General features: G+C 45.9%; 3 protein-coding genes and 1 long non-coding RNA gene across 4 annotated transcripts in view; 3 read left to right on the forward strand and 1 right to left on the reverse strand.

The window, feature by feature from the left end:
• The window catches only part of LOC134021879 (uncharacterized), a 317,808-nt gene that overhangs the window by 164,416 nt on the left and 134,305 nt on the right, over window positions 1-19,087 (reverse strand). The window lies entirely within an intron of this gene.
• LOC134021854 (histone H1-like) lies at window positions 4,246-4,890 on the forward strand. Its single transcript, XM_062462932.1, has one exon. It carries the CDS (start codon window positions 4,273-4,275, stop codon window positions 4,888-4,890), a length of 618 nt encoding a protein of 205 aa, XP_062318916.1. The 5' UTR covers window positions 4,246-4,272.
• Window positions 5,691-6,101, forward strand: LOC134021861 (histone H2A). Its single transcript, XM_062462940.1, has one exon. It carries the CDS (start codon window positions 5,701-5,703, stop codon window positions 6,085-6,087), a length of 387 nt encoding a protein of 128 aa, XP_062318924.1. The 5' UTR covers window positions 5,691-5,700; the 3' UTR covers window positions 6,088-6,101.
• On the forward strand, window positions 6,914-7,415 carry LOC134021873 (histone H3). Its single transcript, XM_062462950.1, has one exon. It carries the CDS (start codon window positions 6,953-6,955, stop codon window positions 7,361-7,363), a length of 411 nt encoding a protein of 136 aa, XP_062318934.1. The 5' UTR covers window positions 6,914-6,952; the 3' UTR covers window positions 7,364-7,415.

A 19,087-nucleotide genomic window follows, 5' to 3' on the forward strand; every position in this document is an offset into this window, starting at 1 on the left:
TTCAACAGCAGTCCCTGGGCTGGTGTGAAGGAATGATAACATACTGCTGATCAATGCTGCTATACCAATCACTACCTCGTATGTATATGTATACACACATGTCATGTAATGCTTAATACTAATATATACATATATCCAATGATTATCAATTGATTCATTACCTATCCTGCCGGCCCATTCAAATATGGGCATTAAAATGGTCATGGTTCCCGCCTTAATATCTTTGCCGTCCAATCACCGATTTTATTTCTGAAAACTGCCAGATACTCATGACAAGTTAAGCTCAAAGTACATATCATTGGTTAAGGGGTTACTGGGAGGGGAAAATAAATGTATCGTCTGCAACGGCAGCCATTGTTTTTCGAGGCAGAGCCTGTTAGATTTACAGCTTCGAATTGAAATCTGAGACGATATTCTGAGTAAAGACAAGTTTCTTAATATGTGTTGTCAATATTGTCAATTAAAAGTCTAAACTTTTAACTTACGAAGAATTTGTTTGTGGGAGTGACGCGAGTTTTTTCTGTCCGGCAGGACAGGCAGTAATGACGTTAGTAGCACTGTTTAGCCTCGATTTGAGCAGATTTCTAAAAAACTTAGAAAAACAACATTAACTAGCTAGATTATATACACTGTAAGATAAATGTACATGCCTTGTTTGGCCAATTCGGTCGATTGTGGAAGAAACTCCAACGTTTTTTAGTTATCGAGAGGAGTATCCAGCCATAGCGCTAGCTACTTTTGGGGCAGAGAAATTTCGGTTTCCCCCATGTTTCCACTAGTCACTAGAATGGTCATAACTTTTAATCAAAATATGATATTTCTAATCTGTCTTCTGTTCTACATTGCCCACAGATTTGTGGATATTCCACCTGCTCAAAGTTGTCCTCCATCTTGTAATTAAAGTGGTTAAAAATGACGTTGTCTGATGAGGTATGGTGGATGGAGAAGTTTTTGTAAAAAATGGCTGCCTGAAATCACCTTGATAAAATATGATTTGCCTTAAGTAATCATATATTTATTCACATCATAACAATCCCCTAGTTCTGTTCTTCAATATGGTGTCAACAGTTAAGGTTTGCAGAAATGTGCATATTAATATGAATATCATATTTCAACAGCATTTGGAATGTTGGCTTAGGCAGGATTGGGTAGAACAAATGGGTTCAGGCACCAAGATGATTCTAAGTAAGTGGAATGCTGAGGTCAAGCAGGCCAGCATGGGAGTCGAGTATGTGGCACTCAGGGTCTGGTGTGAGCACAGTGGGCTATTCAGCTCTGGGGAGCAGAGTGTCAAAATGAGAGATAAGGTGATGCTGGGACAGGAAGTCTTCTCTGCTCAAGGATGAGTCAGACTGGCTGGTCTGACTTGCAGTTCGGATATACTCTGTTCTGAGGTCACATTCCCTTGGAGACCCTGCCCCTGTCCCTCCTTTCACACTACCCCTCCCCTTGGAGACCCTGCCCCATCTGCATTCCCTTGGAGACCCTGCCCCCCCTTTCACACTGGATGATCTACCCCTTCCCCTTGGAGACTGTTATGGCAGTTTTTGACATAGTTACAATATCTATGTTTCTTTAAGCGGTAAAAAGTAAGTTCCTTTGTTATAGACAGACGAATGTAAGAAACTGAGACTGTGGTGTGGTTTACTCTGTAGAATGGACACTCAGATTGTCTTAAGGTATTTATGATACCTAACTAAGAGTCTGGGGGTTGGGGGAGATTGTTATCTCAGTTGAGCGAGCTGACCTAACCTTTTGGCCAAGGAGATTGTGTCCTGTGTCCTGTTTGTGTATCATTAACCATCTCCTCATTTAGAGAGGGAGCTGGGACATCAAAGAACTGTGGGACACTTGATGTGGAGTCAAACTGTCACTGAGTAGTGCTGGCCAATCACAAAGACAGCTATATTGATGGATTGACCATCAGAAGAACCATTTGTTCTAAGTTTATATAAGGCAGGGTTTTAGGGTTGTTCTTCACCACTCTCTCGAACGACCTGTAGGTTACATATGCATGTCTTTCGCTATGACCGGTCCAGAGTACTCTGTTAATTCTTAAATTGTACAAACTAAATAAATTATATTGAAACCGCCATCTTGACTACTCACATCTACACAGTGCCACTTGAATTTCCGCCATGTCAAGACCCTGCCCCACCTTTCCCCATACATCATCGACCCTGGCCTGGTCTGCCTCACCCCTTCTGGAGACACGACCCCCCTTCCTTGGAGGCGCAGCTCCCATCTCCCTGCACGCCATCAGGACCTTGGGGCGGTCTACTCCCTTCCCTGGAGAACCCCCCCCTTGGATTACCTCAGACCTGTGAGTCTTGTCTGCCCCCCTCCCTGAGTAGACCTGTGGGTCTTCTCCGCCCCCTCCCTCTCTGAATATCACCAGGTCCTTGGACTGCCCACCTTGTGCCACCATGAACGCCCTGGACATTTCATTGGACAACCACATTCCCACCCCACGGTCTTCTGACCAATCGCCTGTCACAGACCTCCCTCTCTGGGGGGTGGGGGGGTACAAGTTCTGTCTCCCGAGGACAGGGAGACAGAACTTGGTGTGGGCAGAACTCTCTCTGATCTCTGTCACAACCACTTTCTCAACGAAGGCCTTCGTTTGTTCTATTCTGAGACTCTGTTTCTGTGAGACTGCTGTTGCATCATCGACTGATTCATTGTACTAGACTACGAACATCCTGGTGTGTTGTTTTCATTGTGTATCTTGTGATTGCATCATTACTTACATTAAATTACAAATAACTTGGTCTGATGTTTAACCTTGTATTATTCTCCACTACCCAGTTACACAATCCTGGTCGGTTCTAGCTGTTGAAGACTAGTCAACGGTCATCATCACTCTCCTCAGCGGCTCGTCATCTGCAGCATCGTTGCTGTCTGGACTTGTAACCAAAGGGCTGGGAGGGAACTGAGGGCTATCAGCGAAGCACTGGACTTCAAACCTGAGATCTCAGTGGATGGTTGTTTTTTATTAGTTGTTGGGTCAAAATCACCATAAGTGCCTTTGAGACATCACAATTTACAAAATAAAAAAGAGATTTTCCATTGAACTTCATGTGTTGTATTAAGAATGTACGTAGAATGATTTTATAGGGTATTTCACACTGTTCTTTAAGGTCTCCAAATAGGGTATGTAACATTGGTTGGGCTGAAAATGGCCCGGGTGCTGTTCTATGTGACCTAATGCAACCCTGGGAAATAGCCCTAGAATTAAACGAGAGGTTACTCATAGTAGTCCCCTCAATGTACAGTAAGAATGATTTGATACTGAAATATACAGAACAGAAGTTACACAGGGGTGTAGTTTTCAGTTGTATGGATGTGTGTGTGAACGTTTCATGTGTATGTATTTCATATGTGTTTGTGTGAGGACAGTCTGAATAGTTTCCTGGCCCCTCATACAAACAGGCTATTAGGAACGAAAGACAACCACTTGTCCAGCCTAATGAAATAAATGAAAAGTCCTTACGATTCTCATACATTCCCCATCACCAACAACATGGATATTAACATGTACTGGATCTGAGGAGTCTGGCTCATACTGAGCAGGTAAACCAGACACACACACCATCCACGGAATACAGTCACGCTGTAGGCTACAGTAAATCTCACAGTAACAAGTCTTACAGGAAGGATTGTGTCCTTTGAGATGAAAAGCTAGGGGAGGGAGAGCAATAGGGAGACCAAGATTTCCCCGACCTCCACCCCCGGTCCACAGCCCCACACTGTGTTTTGTATCCCCCAAAAGAGACCAGTTTAAAGCCCCTGGTACCCCAGCTGAGTATTCTAAAACAGTTACGTTTCTCGTCAGATTATTTGGCTCACTGGAAAACGTTTTCTCGTTTTGCACGACTGCCGTTTTAAATACTATTGGGGGCAAATGGCACAGACAACACGGTGCGCAGAGCTCCCTCCGCGAGGCCAACGGTGATGATTTGAGCCGGCCACAACAAAACATAGAGTGCCTCCGGTCCACATACCATTTTATTTTGAACGTTGAAAAGGCTGCTTGCTGCCCGATTTACTTCTAGACCGCAGCTCAATTCCAACAGGGATGTTTAGCACGTTGTTCACCGGGAGAAAACACAAGTGCCAACGGATAGCAGCCACTGAGAGAAGCAGGGTTGGGGGTTGAGTCTACACAGTTCTCATGTCGTATTTAAACCCAGCCCTCTGATCGCTGCAGCGCTACACAGCAGAGAGCAGCCTCGCTTATTCAAATCGCACACGTCCCACGAGTGTTAAGACATGGCAGAAGTCGCTCCAGCTCCCGCTCCAGCCAAGGCACCCAAGAAGAAGGCGGCAGCCAAGCCCAAGAAAGCTGGACCCAGCGTTGGCGAGCTGATCGTCAAGGCGGTGTCCGCTTCCAAGGAGAGAAGCGGCGTGTCCCTGGCAGCGGTCAAGAAAGCCCTGGCGGCCGGCGGCTACGACGTAGAGAAGAACAACTCCCGCGTCAAGATCGCAGTGAAGACCCTCGTCACCAAAGGAACCTTGGTCCAGACCAAAGGAACAGGCGCTTCTGGTTCTTTTAAGATCAACAAGGAGGCGGAGGCCAAGGCAAAGAAGCCCGTTAAGAAGGTCGCCGCTCCGAAAGTCAAAAAGGCAGTCGCCAAGAAACCCGTTGCTGCCAAGAAGCCCAAGAAGGTGGTTGCGAAGAAGCCCGCGGCTGCCAAGAAGTCACCCAAGAAGGTTAAGAAGCCCGCGGCAGCCAAGAAGGCGACCAAGAGCCCCAAGAAGGCTAAGAAGCCCGCAACACCCAAGAAAACAGTGGCCAAGAGTCCCAAGAAGGCAGCTAAGGCAGCGAAGCCCAAAGCCGCCAAGCCCAAGGCGGCCAAGGCAAAGAAAGTAGCGCCTAAGAAGAAGTAAATCTTCGTCCGTGTCTGTGTCCGTATCACAAAAAAGGCTCTTTTAAGAGCCACCCACCTCTCCTGAAAAGCGCATGTCCATGTTGTGCCCCTGTACCAAACACTTTCACATGCATGATGGTGTTTCATCACGCTCAGTATATTTGTAGCGTGGGAGTCTTTGGAACTTTATTACAGGCCACTTCTGTTGCACCTTAAATTACCTTGGTCTCAAACGTGCGCTAAATCTCAGGGACGTCCAATATGAAATTAATTAATTAATGATACAGCAAGCTAATTTGAGAAATAATCGTTGCATGAGACTTTTATTTGTGAAAGTGCTTCGTGTAGCTGCACATACATTGTGCTTCTCACAATGTATGTGCAGCGTGCAAATAGTTGCTTTTAATATTAAGGGTGCAAATCCAATTTAAAACCACCATCACCAACTGGATAATTCTATGTCTATATATCTGGTAAATTTGTATGTGGATATATCAAATTGTTCACACTACACGATTGACTATTGTAGCCTACAGTGGACTTTGCATTCATTCATTCATCCATGCCACATTCATGTATGTGATTGGCGCCTTAAACGAGGAGGGACGGAATGAACAAAGAGAGGTGAGGAGGGTGGGGAGACAAGACCACCAAACGCGCCTTCTGCGGGAGAGAATGACTCCACCCCCGAGTCTTTCGCCACCTACGATTGGATCAAGTGCCGACCGACATTGTGACCAATGAAAGCCGTTTACCGTCAGCTAGCCTATAAAGTCTGTGCTCTTACAGGCGCTTATCATTAGTCGTTTCAAGCAGATATATCACGAAGATGAGCGGAAGAGGCAAAACTGGAGGCAAAGCCAGGGCTAAGGCCAAGACCAGGTCATCCCGCGCCGGGCTCCAGTTCCCCGTGGGTCGTGTTCACAGACTTCTCCGCAAGGGCAACTATGCTCAACGTGTGGGAGCTGGCGCACCCGTCTACCTGGCAGCCGTGCTCGAGTACCTCACCGCTGAGATCCTGGAGTTGGCCGGGAACGCGGCTCGTGACAACAAGAAGACTCGTATCATCCCCCGTCACCTGCAGCTGGCCGTCCGCAACGACGAGGAACTCAACAAACTTCTCGGTGGCGTTACGATCGCTCAGGGTGGAGTGCTGCCCAACATCCAGGCGGTACTTCTTCCTAAGAAGACCGAGAAGGCCGTCAAGGCCAAGTAGAGACTAAACCTCAGTCTCACTTTCCCCAAAGGCTCTTTTAAGAGCCACCCACTAAACTCTTCAAAAGCGCATTGTCTTACAACTCTTAAATGAAAGGTACATTACACAGAATAGGCCTTATCGCTACACTGGAACCACTTAATTAAGTTCCGCCACTAAGTAAACCTAAATGGTTTACTCTGCTGCTAAATCTGCACTAGTGATGGGAAATTCGGATCATTTTACCGATTCGGTTCTTTGAATCTCGTTCAGTAATATGAACGAATCTTTTTTCGAGTCATTCGTTCATTTAACCGGGGGGGGGGGGGGGGGGAATCACTCTGAGAGGACTCGTTACTCCCGAGTCCTTGTATGGATTCGTTCAAAATGAACGAATCGTTCACGAACGACACATCACTAATCTGCACGTCATATCTGCAAACGTTGTAGAAGCGGGTGCATCCCTTACAGAAAGTCTGGAAAAGGCTCAACAGCTTTTGGTCAATATGCACAGCAACTTTACATATTTGAATGATTGTATTCATGTACGATTTGTATTTGGTGGGAACACGCTCTCAAGTCACAAGCACGATCTTAAATGCAGAAATGAGTTGATTATTTGAAACATTCATTAATCGCCTACTTGCCCGCCACTGCGCAGCGGTGCAACGGAGGGAGGATGAGGGCGGAGCCAGAAGGTTTCAAATGTGGGCGGGAACTGACCTCCGTCCCCGTGTCCAATTGCCAACGGAGAAGGTGTCGACGGTTTGCCAATCAGTCTGCTAGGGAGAGAAGTCCAATCAGCGGACGACAAGCCGACCATATATACTTCCTTATCCTTTCTCCCAAGACTTACTTCAAACTCGTCGACAAAAAGACAAGTATCATGGCAAGAACCAAGCAGACAGCTCGTAAATCTACCGGTGGCAAAGCCCCGAGGAAGCAGCTCGCCACCAAGGCCGCTCGTAAGAGTGCGCCAGCCACCGGTGGCGTGAAGAAGCCCCATCGTTACAGGCCCGGGACTGTGGCTCTGAGAGAGATCCGTCGTTACCAGAAGTCCACCGAGCTGCTCATTCGCAAGCTGCCGTTCCAGCGCCTGGTGAGGGAAATCGCCCAGGATTTCAAGACCGACCTGCGTTTCCAGAGCTCCGCTGTGATGGCTCTGCAGGAGGCCAGCGAGGCTTACCTGGTCGGTCTGTTCGAGGACACCAACCTGTGCGCCATCCACGCCAAGAGGGTCACCATCATGCCCAAGGACATCCAGCTGGCCCGCCGCATCCGCGGAGAGCGCGCTTAGACGTCCGTGATCATGTGATCTCTAAACCCACAAAGGCTCTTTTAAGAGCCACCTCACTGTTTAAACGAATAGACAAATGTTTTCCTAGTCAAATCGTCTTACTCGTGCTGTAATGTTTTTTTTTAATAAGCAGCAGTACTCAAATATGTAGCGCTGTCTCCCCATTAGTTTTATACTGCCAAGTATAAACATACTTGACATCAAACTGAAAAATATTATAACTTCAGTGATTGTGTTCCTTTTGGTATATTTTGGGCATTAACACTATCTGGTATTTTCAGTGATTTAGATGGCAAAAAAAAGAGGGTCACTGGCTTTCTTTTTCACAGCCAAGCGGTATTGAAAGGACCTGCAGCTTTCAACTGAAACTAGACAGACCAACAGTTGCTTTGTGGTATTGTAAGATACAAACATTTTTTGTACATAATGACATGAGGGAAGTCTGCAGTCAATCACCATAGCTCTCTCCCCAGCACATCCATGGCATTTTGGAGATCCATGAGGGAGGCACTGGTCCTGGTTCGGAACAGCTCCTCGATTTGCCGGACTAGGTCAAAGGCCTCTTGCGACGGCCGACAGAGCACACCAGGCTTGAATTCCTTCAGCTTCTGTAAAGTACTGTGCTCTCCTTCAGGTTTGTAAGCATTGTGGTTAATGGCATTTTTGCATTCATTACAAATGTTGTAGTATTTGTTCACTTTATTTACAATGTATCCTGTCAGATGATAGAGAGCGCAGTAGTATTTGTTCACTTTATTTACAATGTATCCTGTCAGATGATAGAGAGCGCAGGTCTCTGTTGTAGTGAGGTCAGGTGCAGAGAGCGCAGGTCTCTGTTGTAGTGAGGTCAGGTGCAGAGAGCGCAGGTCTCTGTTGTAGTGAGGTCAGGTGCAGAGAGCGCAGGTCTCTGTTGTAGTGAGGTCAGGTGCAGGACTGTGCTCCATCAGCTCCTCCCCTTGCAGGGCAGGACTGGGTAAGGTCTCCTTTGCATCCAGAAAGTCAGCCAAAAGGCTGTTCTCATCTTCCTGATAGCTTCCTGAATTCATTGTTGTTATAAACAGAAATTGACTTCAGTGCTTGGTGAAACTCCACTGCAGTTGGGACTGGATTCCTCTGTCGGATGCAGCCAAATAGGTTTCGGTAAACCTGCTGGTCAACACAAACAAGTGTCCCTGGGACAGCATATCTTCTTGGATGGACAGTATTGTAGATGTTGCCATCACAATCCCTGTTTGTACAGGCTTCCAGCTACTCGGTTGTCCAATCTTCAGCCCACGGAACAGTTGAATCGTGTCCTGGAGGAACTTGATGGCCTTTTGGTACTCCTCCATCTTGTACATGAGATCAAACCAGTGGTGTACCTGCTCCAGGAGCCATGCTGTTGTCCGGTAAGAGGAGGGTCGTTGTTCCTTCTCAACCATATATTTCAGGCCAGCACTTGTTGCCTTGCTGAAGACATTTAGTGCAGGGCCTACCTTCATCTTGTCAAAATGACTGGGCTGAAGGGTTTTCATTGATACAATTGGAGCGATTTTCAAAGCCGTCCCCTCTTGAAAATTAACCAAATATTTCAGTGGACCAACTGAAGCTTCATTGGAGGGAAGGTCCTCCCTTTCTACCGTATCAGGTGGGATTCTGAATGTCTGTCCGCGGACTAGGACACTCTTCAAGTTCTTCAACAAGACCAGACAGGAGGCTATACTTCATCTGGCTATGAAGTATAGCCTCCTGTCTGGTCTTGTTGGATGTGGGACAGACATTTTGTTGTGGTCCACTCCAAAGGCCTTCCACATTGCCCGATTAGGGCTGCCCATGTCAGTGGTGACATTAATCACATGTAGCCCGATGGAATCTGCTCTGTGAATAATGTCCAAGACAATAGGTTTGTAAATGGCCCCATTAGTGGAATTGCCTTTCCACCTTGTCGTGCTCCCTGCAAACATTTACATTTATTCATTTAGCAGACGCTTTTATCCAAAGCGACTTCCAAGAGAGAGCTTTACAAAGTGCATAGGTCACTGATCATAACAACAAGATAGCCACAAAAACATTGCGAGTAGCCAAAACATGAAGCACACATTGTGAACAACCAAAGTAAGTGCCAAAGGGAAGAACCATAAGAGCATGTAGTTAAACAAGTTACAATTAAACAGCATGAACCGCTATAAGTGCAAGTGTACCTGTGGAAAAAACAAGCAACAATAATAAAAACAATATATCACAGCGAGTACAAACATTTTAAATCAGTTACCACTAACCACAAGAGCAACAAGTCTCTAAGCAAGAGTCATTGTGATCCTTGAGGAAACTAACATCGGGTCAAGCGAACCATTCCTAAGTACCGTTGTACTCCCGGAACAAGTGCGTCTTGAGCCTTTTCTTGAAGGTGGAGAGACAGTCAGTGTCTCTGATGGAGGTGGGGAGTTGATTCCACCACTGGGGGGCCAGACAGGAGAAGAGCTTGTGTTGGGACCGGGCGGTCTTGAGCGGTGGGACCACCAGGCGGTTGTCTGAAGAAGACCGTAGGTGACGTGGGGGGGTGGGGGTGTAAGGCTGCAGGAGAGACTTGATCAAATCAGCTTTATGAACCTCTCCAGTCTGTATTTCGTCTCCACCACAGCACTGAAACTGCATTAGCCAAGGTAGTCAATGATCTACTGTTAGCCTCTGACGCGGGTTCTATCTCTGTCCTGGTTCTTCTAGACCTAAGTGCAGCTTTTGACACGGTGGATCATGAGATTCTCTTGGAACGTATGGAGAACTATGTTGGGATTTCTGGTACGTCACTTCAGTGGTTTAGATCGTATCTATCTGATAGATCACAATATGTCCACTATGATGGCTGCTCATCCAGGAGCTCCACTGTAAAATATGGAGTACCACAGGGTTCAGTTCTAGGCCCTCTGTTATTTTCTCTCTATATGCTGCCTTTAGGAAACATAATTAGAAGCTCTGGGGTAAATTTTCACTGTTATGCAGATGATACTCAGCTATATATGTCTATAAAGTCTGGAGAATTTCCACATGCTATGGAAAATTAGTTTCTAGGTTGAGTGCTTGGATGACTGCTAATTTCCTTCTTCTAAATTCGGATAAAACCGAGGTTCAAATTTTCGCCTAGACGGCGTCAAAGTCTCTCAAAGCCAGCTAGTAAAAAATTTAGGAGTCACAATGGACCCAGACCTTTCGTTTGAGTACCATATTAAGCAAATTACCAGAACTGCATTTTTCCATCTACGTAATATTGCCAAAATACGAACATTTCTCTCAAAGGATGATGCCAAAAAACTAATACATGCATTTGTTACGTCCCGATTGGACTATTGCAATGTGTTGTTCTCTGGCCTCCCAATTACCCACCTAAACATTTTTACAGCGGGTGCAAAATGCTGCTGCTAGACTATTGACCAGAACAAGAAAGTTTGATCACATAACATCTACTCTTGTCTCTCTACACTGGCTCCCTATCCAAGCCAGAGCTGACTTCAAAGTTCTACTACTAACCTACAAATCTCTGCATGGATTGGCACCACTGTACCTCTCCGGTCTCCTTGCACCCTATTGCCCCGCAAGGACACTTAGATCTCAAGATGCCGGCTATCTGGTGGTTCCCAAAATTAAGAAAAAAACAGCTGGAGGTAGGGCGTTTTCATATAGAGCACCTCTTCTCTGGAACAAATTACCCGTCTCAATTAAGGAGTCTGATACGACATTTTCGACATTTAAAATTAGGTTAAAAACGTTATTGTTTAGTCAATTCTACGACTGTTAAAGGTAAGTATGTTACTAGTTGGAGGCAACGGGGGACGGGTTGTTTCCATCCTTATTCTATAAGTATAACTTATTTTAGAGTTCTCTTCCCCTGGAACAGATTTCATGTTCCAAATGAGGGGGGCTGTCGCTGTCTTGCTGTGTGGGGTTGCATCAAATTCCCCTTTTTTGCTCTGTTAAATTGCTGCACCAGTCCACACTTGACCGGTGCGGATCTCATTCTATTATGACTGTAACTGTTAGCTGCTCCTGGCATTCTCTAATCCCTGCTCTCCTCTCTCTGTCCCCCCCCACACACATCCCTTGTGGTGTGGGGGGTTTGAGTTGTCAGCACCTGCCTGGTCGTCGGTCAGCCAACGCTGGACCTGGTCGCGAGTCTCCCGGTCCTGTCCTACATCTATAAAGTTGAACAATGGATTTTGGTGTTTTAAAAACCCATCGACACTGTATGACTATGTTTAGCCTGTGTTCTGCTCCTCTCTCTCACCAACCGTCTCTGGAGGAGGGGATCCCTCTCTGAATTGCTCCTCCCAAGGTTTCTTCCATTTTTTTCTCCTGTTGAGAGTTTTTGGGGAGTTTTTCCTTGTCTTCCTTGAGGGTTTAGGTTGGTTGAGGGGCAGTTCTATGGGAATATGTGAATCCCTCTGTGACATGCTTGCGTGTAAAAAGGGCTATACATTTGATTTGATTTGATTTGATGTAGATGGGTGCAGTCCCGTTCACTGCTCGGAAGGTCAGTACCAGGGTCTTGAATCTGATACGGGCCATGATAGGTAGCCAGTGGAGAGAGATGAGGAGCGGGGTAACATGGGAGCGTCTGGGTAGATTGTAGACCAGGCGGGCCGCTGCGTTCTGAATCCTCTGAAGAGGGCGGGTTGCACATGCTGGGAGACCAGCGAGCAGCGAGTTGCAATAGTCCAACTTGGAAAGGACAAGTGCTTGGACTAGCAGCTGGGTGGAGTGCTCAGACAGGTATCTCCTGATCTTCCAGATGTTGTAGAGGGTGAATCTACACGACCGGGAGACTGCAGCAATGTGGGCCGTGAGGGAGAGCTCGTCGTCCATGGTAACCCCAAGGTTCCTGGCAGAGGATGAAAGGGTCACCGTCGCAGATCCCAGGGTGATTGAGAGATCGTGGGAGATGGAGGGTTTAGCCGGGATGATGAGAAGTTCTGTTTTGGCGAGGTTCAGCTGGAGGTGGTGCTCGGTCATCCAGGCGGAGATGTCTGTGAGGCAGGCCTCAATCCTAGCTGAGATCCCCGGATCGGTCGGGGGGAACAACAGGTACAGCTGCGTGTCGTCAGCGTAGCAGTGGTAGGAGAAGCCATGGGAGGTGATGATTGGTCCAAGTGAGGTGGTGTACAGAGAGAAGAGGAGGGGTCCAAGGATGGAGCCCTGTGGGACACCAGTGGAGAGCTGGCAAGGGCCTGACAGTTTGCCTCCCCAGGAGACCTGGTAGGATCTTCCCGACAGGGAAGGATGAGATCCACTGGAGTGCAGTGCCAGTGATGCCCATCTCAGAAAGTCTGGAGAGCAGGATCTGGTGGTTAACCGTATCAAACGCTGCAGAAAGGTCCAGCAGAATGATGACGGATGACCTGGAAGCCGCTCTGGCAGACTGGAGGGCAGTGGTGACTGAAAGGAGGGCAGTCTCTGTGGAGTGGCCAGTTTTGAAGCCCGATTGGTTGGGGTCAAGCAGGTTGTTCTGAGAGGGGAAAAAAAGAGTTTAGACATTTAGTTGGGTCAGTCATGGAGGGTGAGAGGGTAGGAAAGGTGGGTTTAGGGAACCGACTGCTAATGTCGGCGACTTTTTTCTCAAAGAAGGAGGAAAAGTCGTCTGCTTTCAGGGTGGAGGGAGGGGGTGGGGGAGGTGGGTTAAGAAGGGTGGAGAAGGTAGAAAAAAGTTTGTGGGGGTTTGAAGCGGAGTTAATTTTGTTCAGAAAGTAGAGGGTTTTAGCACCAGTTATGTGAGAAGAGAAGGATTTGAGGAGGGAGTGATACTTATCAAGGTCCAGACCGCCTTTGGCCATCTCCTCAGCTGCCCGAAGGGTGGACCGTTCTTGACGAATAACATCCGTAAGCCACGGGCAGGAGGGAGAAGATCGTGGAGGCCTGGTTGACAGGGGACAGAGAGAGTCAAGTGATGCAGTTAAAGTGGTTAACAAGGTGTCGGTGGCAGTGTTAGTGGGGTGGGACGAGAAAGCGTCAATGGGGGAGAGGGAGGATGTTACAATAGATGAGAAATGGGAGGGGGCTAGGGAGCGGAGGTTGCGCTGGAAAGTTACAAGGGGAGGTAGGAGGAGTTGGAGGGAGAGAGACAGAGAATTGGATAAAGTAGTGATCAGAAATATGCAGTGGGGTTACAGAGGTTAAATCAGTGATACAGTTACGTGTCAGGATGAGGTCTAGCTGTTTGCCTGCCTTTTGGGTCGCCGGTGTGCTCAGCAGCGTCAGGTCGAAGGAGGTCAGGAGAGACAAGAAGTCGACGGCCTGCGTTCCTTGGAGGTGGATGTTGAAGTCCCCAAGGACTATCAGGGGGGTTCCATCATCCGGGAGGACGCTGAGGAGCATGTCCAGCTCCTCCACAAAGTCGGCTAGCGGGCCTGGTGGGCGATAAAGAACAATTAAGCATGCTTTGATAGGATCAGTTAGCATCACATAATGGTGTTCAAATGATTTGGCAGTAACAGGGAGTGGTGTGGATGTGTATTTAATATGTGGGGAAAGAAGCAACCCTGTCCCACCACCTCGCCCGGTTGAGCGGGGTGAGTAAAAACACGCATGTGTTGCCTCTCCTGTGTGGCCAGGTAACGTCACATCCCCATACAGCTTCCCTGTTCCCAGGTGCAGCTCCACGCTTGGTGTGATTGACATCTCATCCAGAGTAAGTACACACTCCCTCTCCATCTCTGTCAGGCCATCTACCTTCAGCTTCAGCATGTCAAACACCTCCCCTAGTACTACTGGTTCCATCTTAATGTGCTGTATTCGTCTTTGCAGGGTTCTGATGTCGGGGAGAGGAATCGACATGTCCTGAAGAAGTTTTGAGGCTGTTGAGCCAGTAGCAAAACTGATTTGAATAGCCTTTTTAAGGATGTCAATTCCCCATCGTATTGTTCTCTTACTCTTCAGACCGCTAGCTTTTATCTGAACAATGTTCCAAATTTATTTTCCATTATTATTATTTTTTTCCGTAGGACCACATTCATTCTTTTTTGACATTTTAGGGCTGCCTGTAACCTTCTTGTCTGATCTATTTGTTTTGTTAACTCCTCCCTCAGGTCTTTATCACTGTACCCTGGCTCACTTGGACACTGGACTGGCTCATTGGCTGCTGGTATGCCCCTCTCAATTTCCTCACAGTCTTAACCTTCAATAGCTTCTCTTCCCTCACTTTCCCTTCTCTGACTTCCCTCAGTATCTGAAATTATGACATGGGATTGTTAGTTTTATGGAGTGGGGAGGGTGTGCAATTATAAATGTTAGATTCATTATAAGTTCACATTGTTCATATGTAGCCGGTGTGTGGTGAAACTCACTCCTCAAGTACATAACAGGCCACCCGTGTCAACGAATTGATAGCTTTTTGTTGGCGTAGTTGGTAGTGGTTGCGCTTGGAAGTTGAGAGGTGGCAGGTTCGACTCCCGGTGGGAGTGAACATTGGCCGGTATGCCTCTGACGGAGCAAGACCACGTCTGTTACACATACCAAAGTTCATCATGTGACAGTAGGTGTGGTCACTGGCCACTGAATGAACATGTACTGGAGTTTTTTTGGTGGTCCTCTCACTAGGACCCTTCCTCCTCTTGGGCTGAGGACGATGCAGAAATATGCTGGGAACAGCATCAGCCTTCAATTTCAGTTGGCCTTTTTTGTTTTTGTGAATTGGTCTCCCTCAAAATGTTCCTGCGATGATATTGGCACAATGGCTTGAGTTTAATTTCAACATGCATTCCAGACTCACCCCATAATTGCCAATCCCAATTTCATTATAGTCATGTACATATTACAGTAAACACATTGGTCCTTGATCCACAAGGGAAATGTAAACACAACTTAAACTCACACCACACAGTTTTCTATTATTGAATTTCCTTGGGTTGGTCAGGTGCCTTCTGCAAACTTGGGCCAGCCATTTTTTCTCTCCAGTTTGTCTCTTTTGGAAAACCATACATCCGGATCCCTTTCTCAGACCGATTGGAGCATCCAAATGCTGCACAGCCAACCATAATCTCCTTGTCTTCTAGGATCAAATGAAGTGCAGGAACTCATTAATTGGACATTTTATACTGCATTTCAACCACTATAATGATTGTATGTGTGTGTGCCTAGTCTGAGGTTTGTGAACAGCAGACATTTAGATCACCGGATCACTACAAACAAAAGGAATGGAAGAACACTGGACTTATTGTACAATAAAAGGTTTTATTGAATGCAATTGGTTTATTTTTATTATTATTTACCTCCTTTTTTTTTTTTACTCCTTTTTTTTGTCTTAAATTGAGCAGTTGCTGGTGATACTGGTTAGATTCAACTTGCATCAAGTACTACACATATAAGTGTTGTTAATGTGGTCAATTGTACAACCCCAATTCCAAAAAAGTTGGGACGTTGTGTAAAATAAAATAAAAAACAGAATACAATGATTTACAAATCTCATAAACCCATGATGTTATTCACAATAGAACATATAAAACATGTCAAATGTTTAAACTGATGAAATGTACAATTTTAAGGAAAAAAATAAGGAATTTGAATTTGATTGGCAGCAACACGTCTCAAAACAGTTGGGACGGGACCAATAAAAGGCTGGAAAAAGTATGTGTTACAAAAAAAAACAGCTGGAGGAACATTTTGCAACTAACTAGGTTAATTGCAAACAGGTCAGTAACATGATTGGGTGTATAAAAAAAAACTTACAGAGTATAACAGTCTGTATCTGTATGGGAACTGTGGAAACCAGTTGTTTTAATAACTGTTAATAGTCTGTATCTGTCTGGGTCATAAGGAGACCAGTTGCTGGAGTTGTGGGAGAGGAATGTTGTCCCTTTTGTGTCTGATACAGGATTCTTGCTGCTCAACGGTCCTGGGTCTTCTTTGTCATATTTTTCGTCTCATGATCCACCAAATGTTTTTACTGGTGAAAGGTCTGGACTGCAGGCAGGCCAGTTCAGCACCCGGACTCTTCTATTACGAAGTCATGCAATTGTAACAGATGCAGGATGTGGTTTAACACTCGAAGGTTAAACGTTAAGTGGAACAATATAGTCCTCATTAGGCTACTGTTTGGTATGTACAGTATGGTACAGTTGGTACAGTATGGTAGCTAGCATAGCCATTTCTAGCTCTGCTTCACAATATTGCATTATGTATTATAAGTTAATGTAATACATAAATGTTAATAAAGTATCAGACATATACATGATACAACACACCAGTAACCAATTGATATTATGTGTTAATATACCGAAAATGTCAGTGAATCGAGATGGTGCTGCTGTCTGTCCCGCCGAAAACCATTCAAACCGGTTGACAGCAGTGTGGTTTTTGGAACTACAGCGAGCTACTTGAACCACGTGATCACGTGTCGGCGAGACCAAAGCGTGTCGCAACTCTCTTTTTCTATGGCTCTGGGTGGGGCTCCCCTGCTAATGGCTGCCTAGAGAGTCCGTCTGCTGCTGCCTTACATCTGCCACAGGACGGTACTGGACCTCAAAGTCAAAGGGAGCTAGCTGAGCTACCCAGCGTTGTTCAATAGCTCCTGAGTTGAGGTGGCACAGAGGGTTGTTATCTGTCACTATAGAGCTTTGACCCCAACAAATAACATCTGAATTTTTCAGAGAGCAAGAAGCTCTAACTTCATGCTGCTGTAGTTCCTGTCGTTCTTTTCTGCACTTCTCAACCGCCGACTGGCATATGCTATCACACACTTTTTCTTTCCCTGTAACTGGTAGAGGATTGCACCTAGCCCTAGATTACTGGCATCTGTCTCTACGATAAATGGAAGGGAGAAATCAGCATAGCAGAGTAAAGGAGCACTGGTCAGTCTATCTTTAAGTTGTTCAAAGGACTCTTGACATTCTTGCGTCCACAGGCTGGCCAACAGGTTTTTGGTCCTAGTGGGGTTGTTTCCTCTGATACACGCATTGACTACATCATGCAAGGGACCTGCCAGCTGGGAGAATCCCGGCAGAAACTTCCTGTAATAACTACCGAATCCTAATAATGACCTAAAGTCTTTGACTGTACTGGGAACTGGCCACTGTTGTACTGCAGCTACTTTGTTTGGATTGGTGCCTGCTGAGATCTGGTGGCCAAGAAAGCGTACACTGGACTGGAGAAAAATGAATTTTTCCACCTTGACCTTCAACCCCGTCTCCCTGAGTCTCTGCAACACAGTCTGAAGCCGTGTCAGGTGATCCGCAAACGTTCTTGAGTAGACTAAAATGTCATCCAAGTACACAAACATGATTTGAAACACTAAGTCATTCATGGTTGCCTGCATGAGCCTTTGGAAAGTTGCTGGCCCATTGCAAACACAAAAGGTAGCCTAGTGTACTCAAACAACAGGGGAGTCAGGTGGCTCAAACAGGGGAGTCAGGTGGCTGAGCGGTTAGGTAAGCGAGCTAGTAATCAGAAGGTTGCCAGTCGATTCCGTGCCAAATTACATTGTGTCCTTGGACAAGGCACTTCACCCTACTTGCCTCGGGGGGTATGTCCCTGTACTTACTGTAAGTCGCTCTGGATAAGAGCGTCTGATAAATGACTAAATGTAAATGTAACCCATCGAAACACTCGTCAATGCGGGGGAAAGGAAAAGCGTCACGTCGGGTCTTGGAATTTAGTCGCCTGTAATCTACACAGAGCCTCAGGCTGTTGTCTGCCTCACAAGTACAATGGGTGATGCATAGGCACTAGTGCTCTCTTTACAGTAATAGTTCGGCTAAATCTGGACAATGTCTGCATACAGTATCTGTTAACATCCGATGAAACACTAACATCAGTTTACAACATTTTCGGGATTTATAGGCATCTATTACAATAAATGTTTACACATGGATATTTTATGCCAACAATCGATAAAATATACATATTTAGCTTTTAACACAGAAACCAGACAAATGCGTGTTCAATGACAGTCAACATGGCTTCGCGCTTTGCGCCAGTTATTTCCCAGTTCCTTGCCCCACAGGTTATAACGAAATTCTGTGTCATTTGGTGGCGTTAATAAGTATATACATTTTCCCACCTGGCTACATATAGAAGAACAATATTCATTCTCAATCATTATTAGAGAGACGCACAACTTTCATTTATCCTTCCAGCTGGCATGAAAAGCTCCATGATCAACAAAAGAACCCTCATCCATCTGTCCTGTGTTAACCTGTTGCAGACAGAAAGTGCAATTCATAGAGATTGTGTTCGAGTACAATTATTCTAAATAAAGATACATTTTTGTACTTTTAAAAGTGGTCAAAAATATATATTTTTTTTATCTTTAAGGACATTGATGTAGATACATTCAGAGATGTGAATACACCTTGTCAGATGCTGCTGTTAAATTATTCTTGACAGTCTAACATGTGTCCTGCAAAGTACGTCAACATGCCCCCCCCCCCCCCCCCCCCCAAGCATTCCTGTTAGAATTACCTGTGGTTTCAAACCAGTGTAGCTCACTGCAACGCTGTAGTTTACGCGAGACACAGTACACAGCTGTTTAGGAAGTCAAACGGCGACAGAAAATGTTCGGCGGGCCCCTTACTTAAATCAAAAGTCTATCTAACTACTAACCTGAACTTCATTGCCACAGCCTAAACGTTGTCAATCTGTTCATGAAAATAATTAATTTCAGCCTAAACCGTACAACGGAACGTTAAATCGAATTCAACCAACGCAATCGCTACCAAGACGAACACAGCAGTAGTCTAGTACTGTTCTACTACGATTTTCAAC

Source organism: Osmerus eperlanus, chromosome 6 (assembly GCF_963692335.1).
Source record: "Osmerus eperlanus chromosome 6, fOsmEpe2.1, whole genome shotgun sequence".
NCBI classification, from domain to species: domain Eukaryota; kingdom Metazoa; phylum Chordata; class Actinopteri; order Osmeriformes; family Osmeridae; genus Osmerus; species Osmerus eperlanus.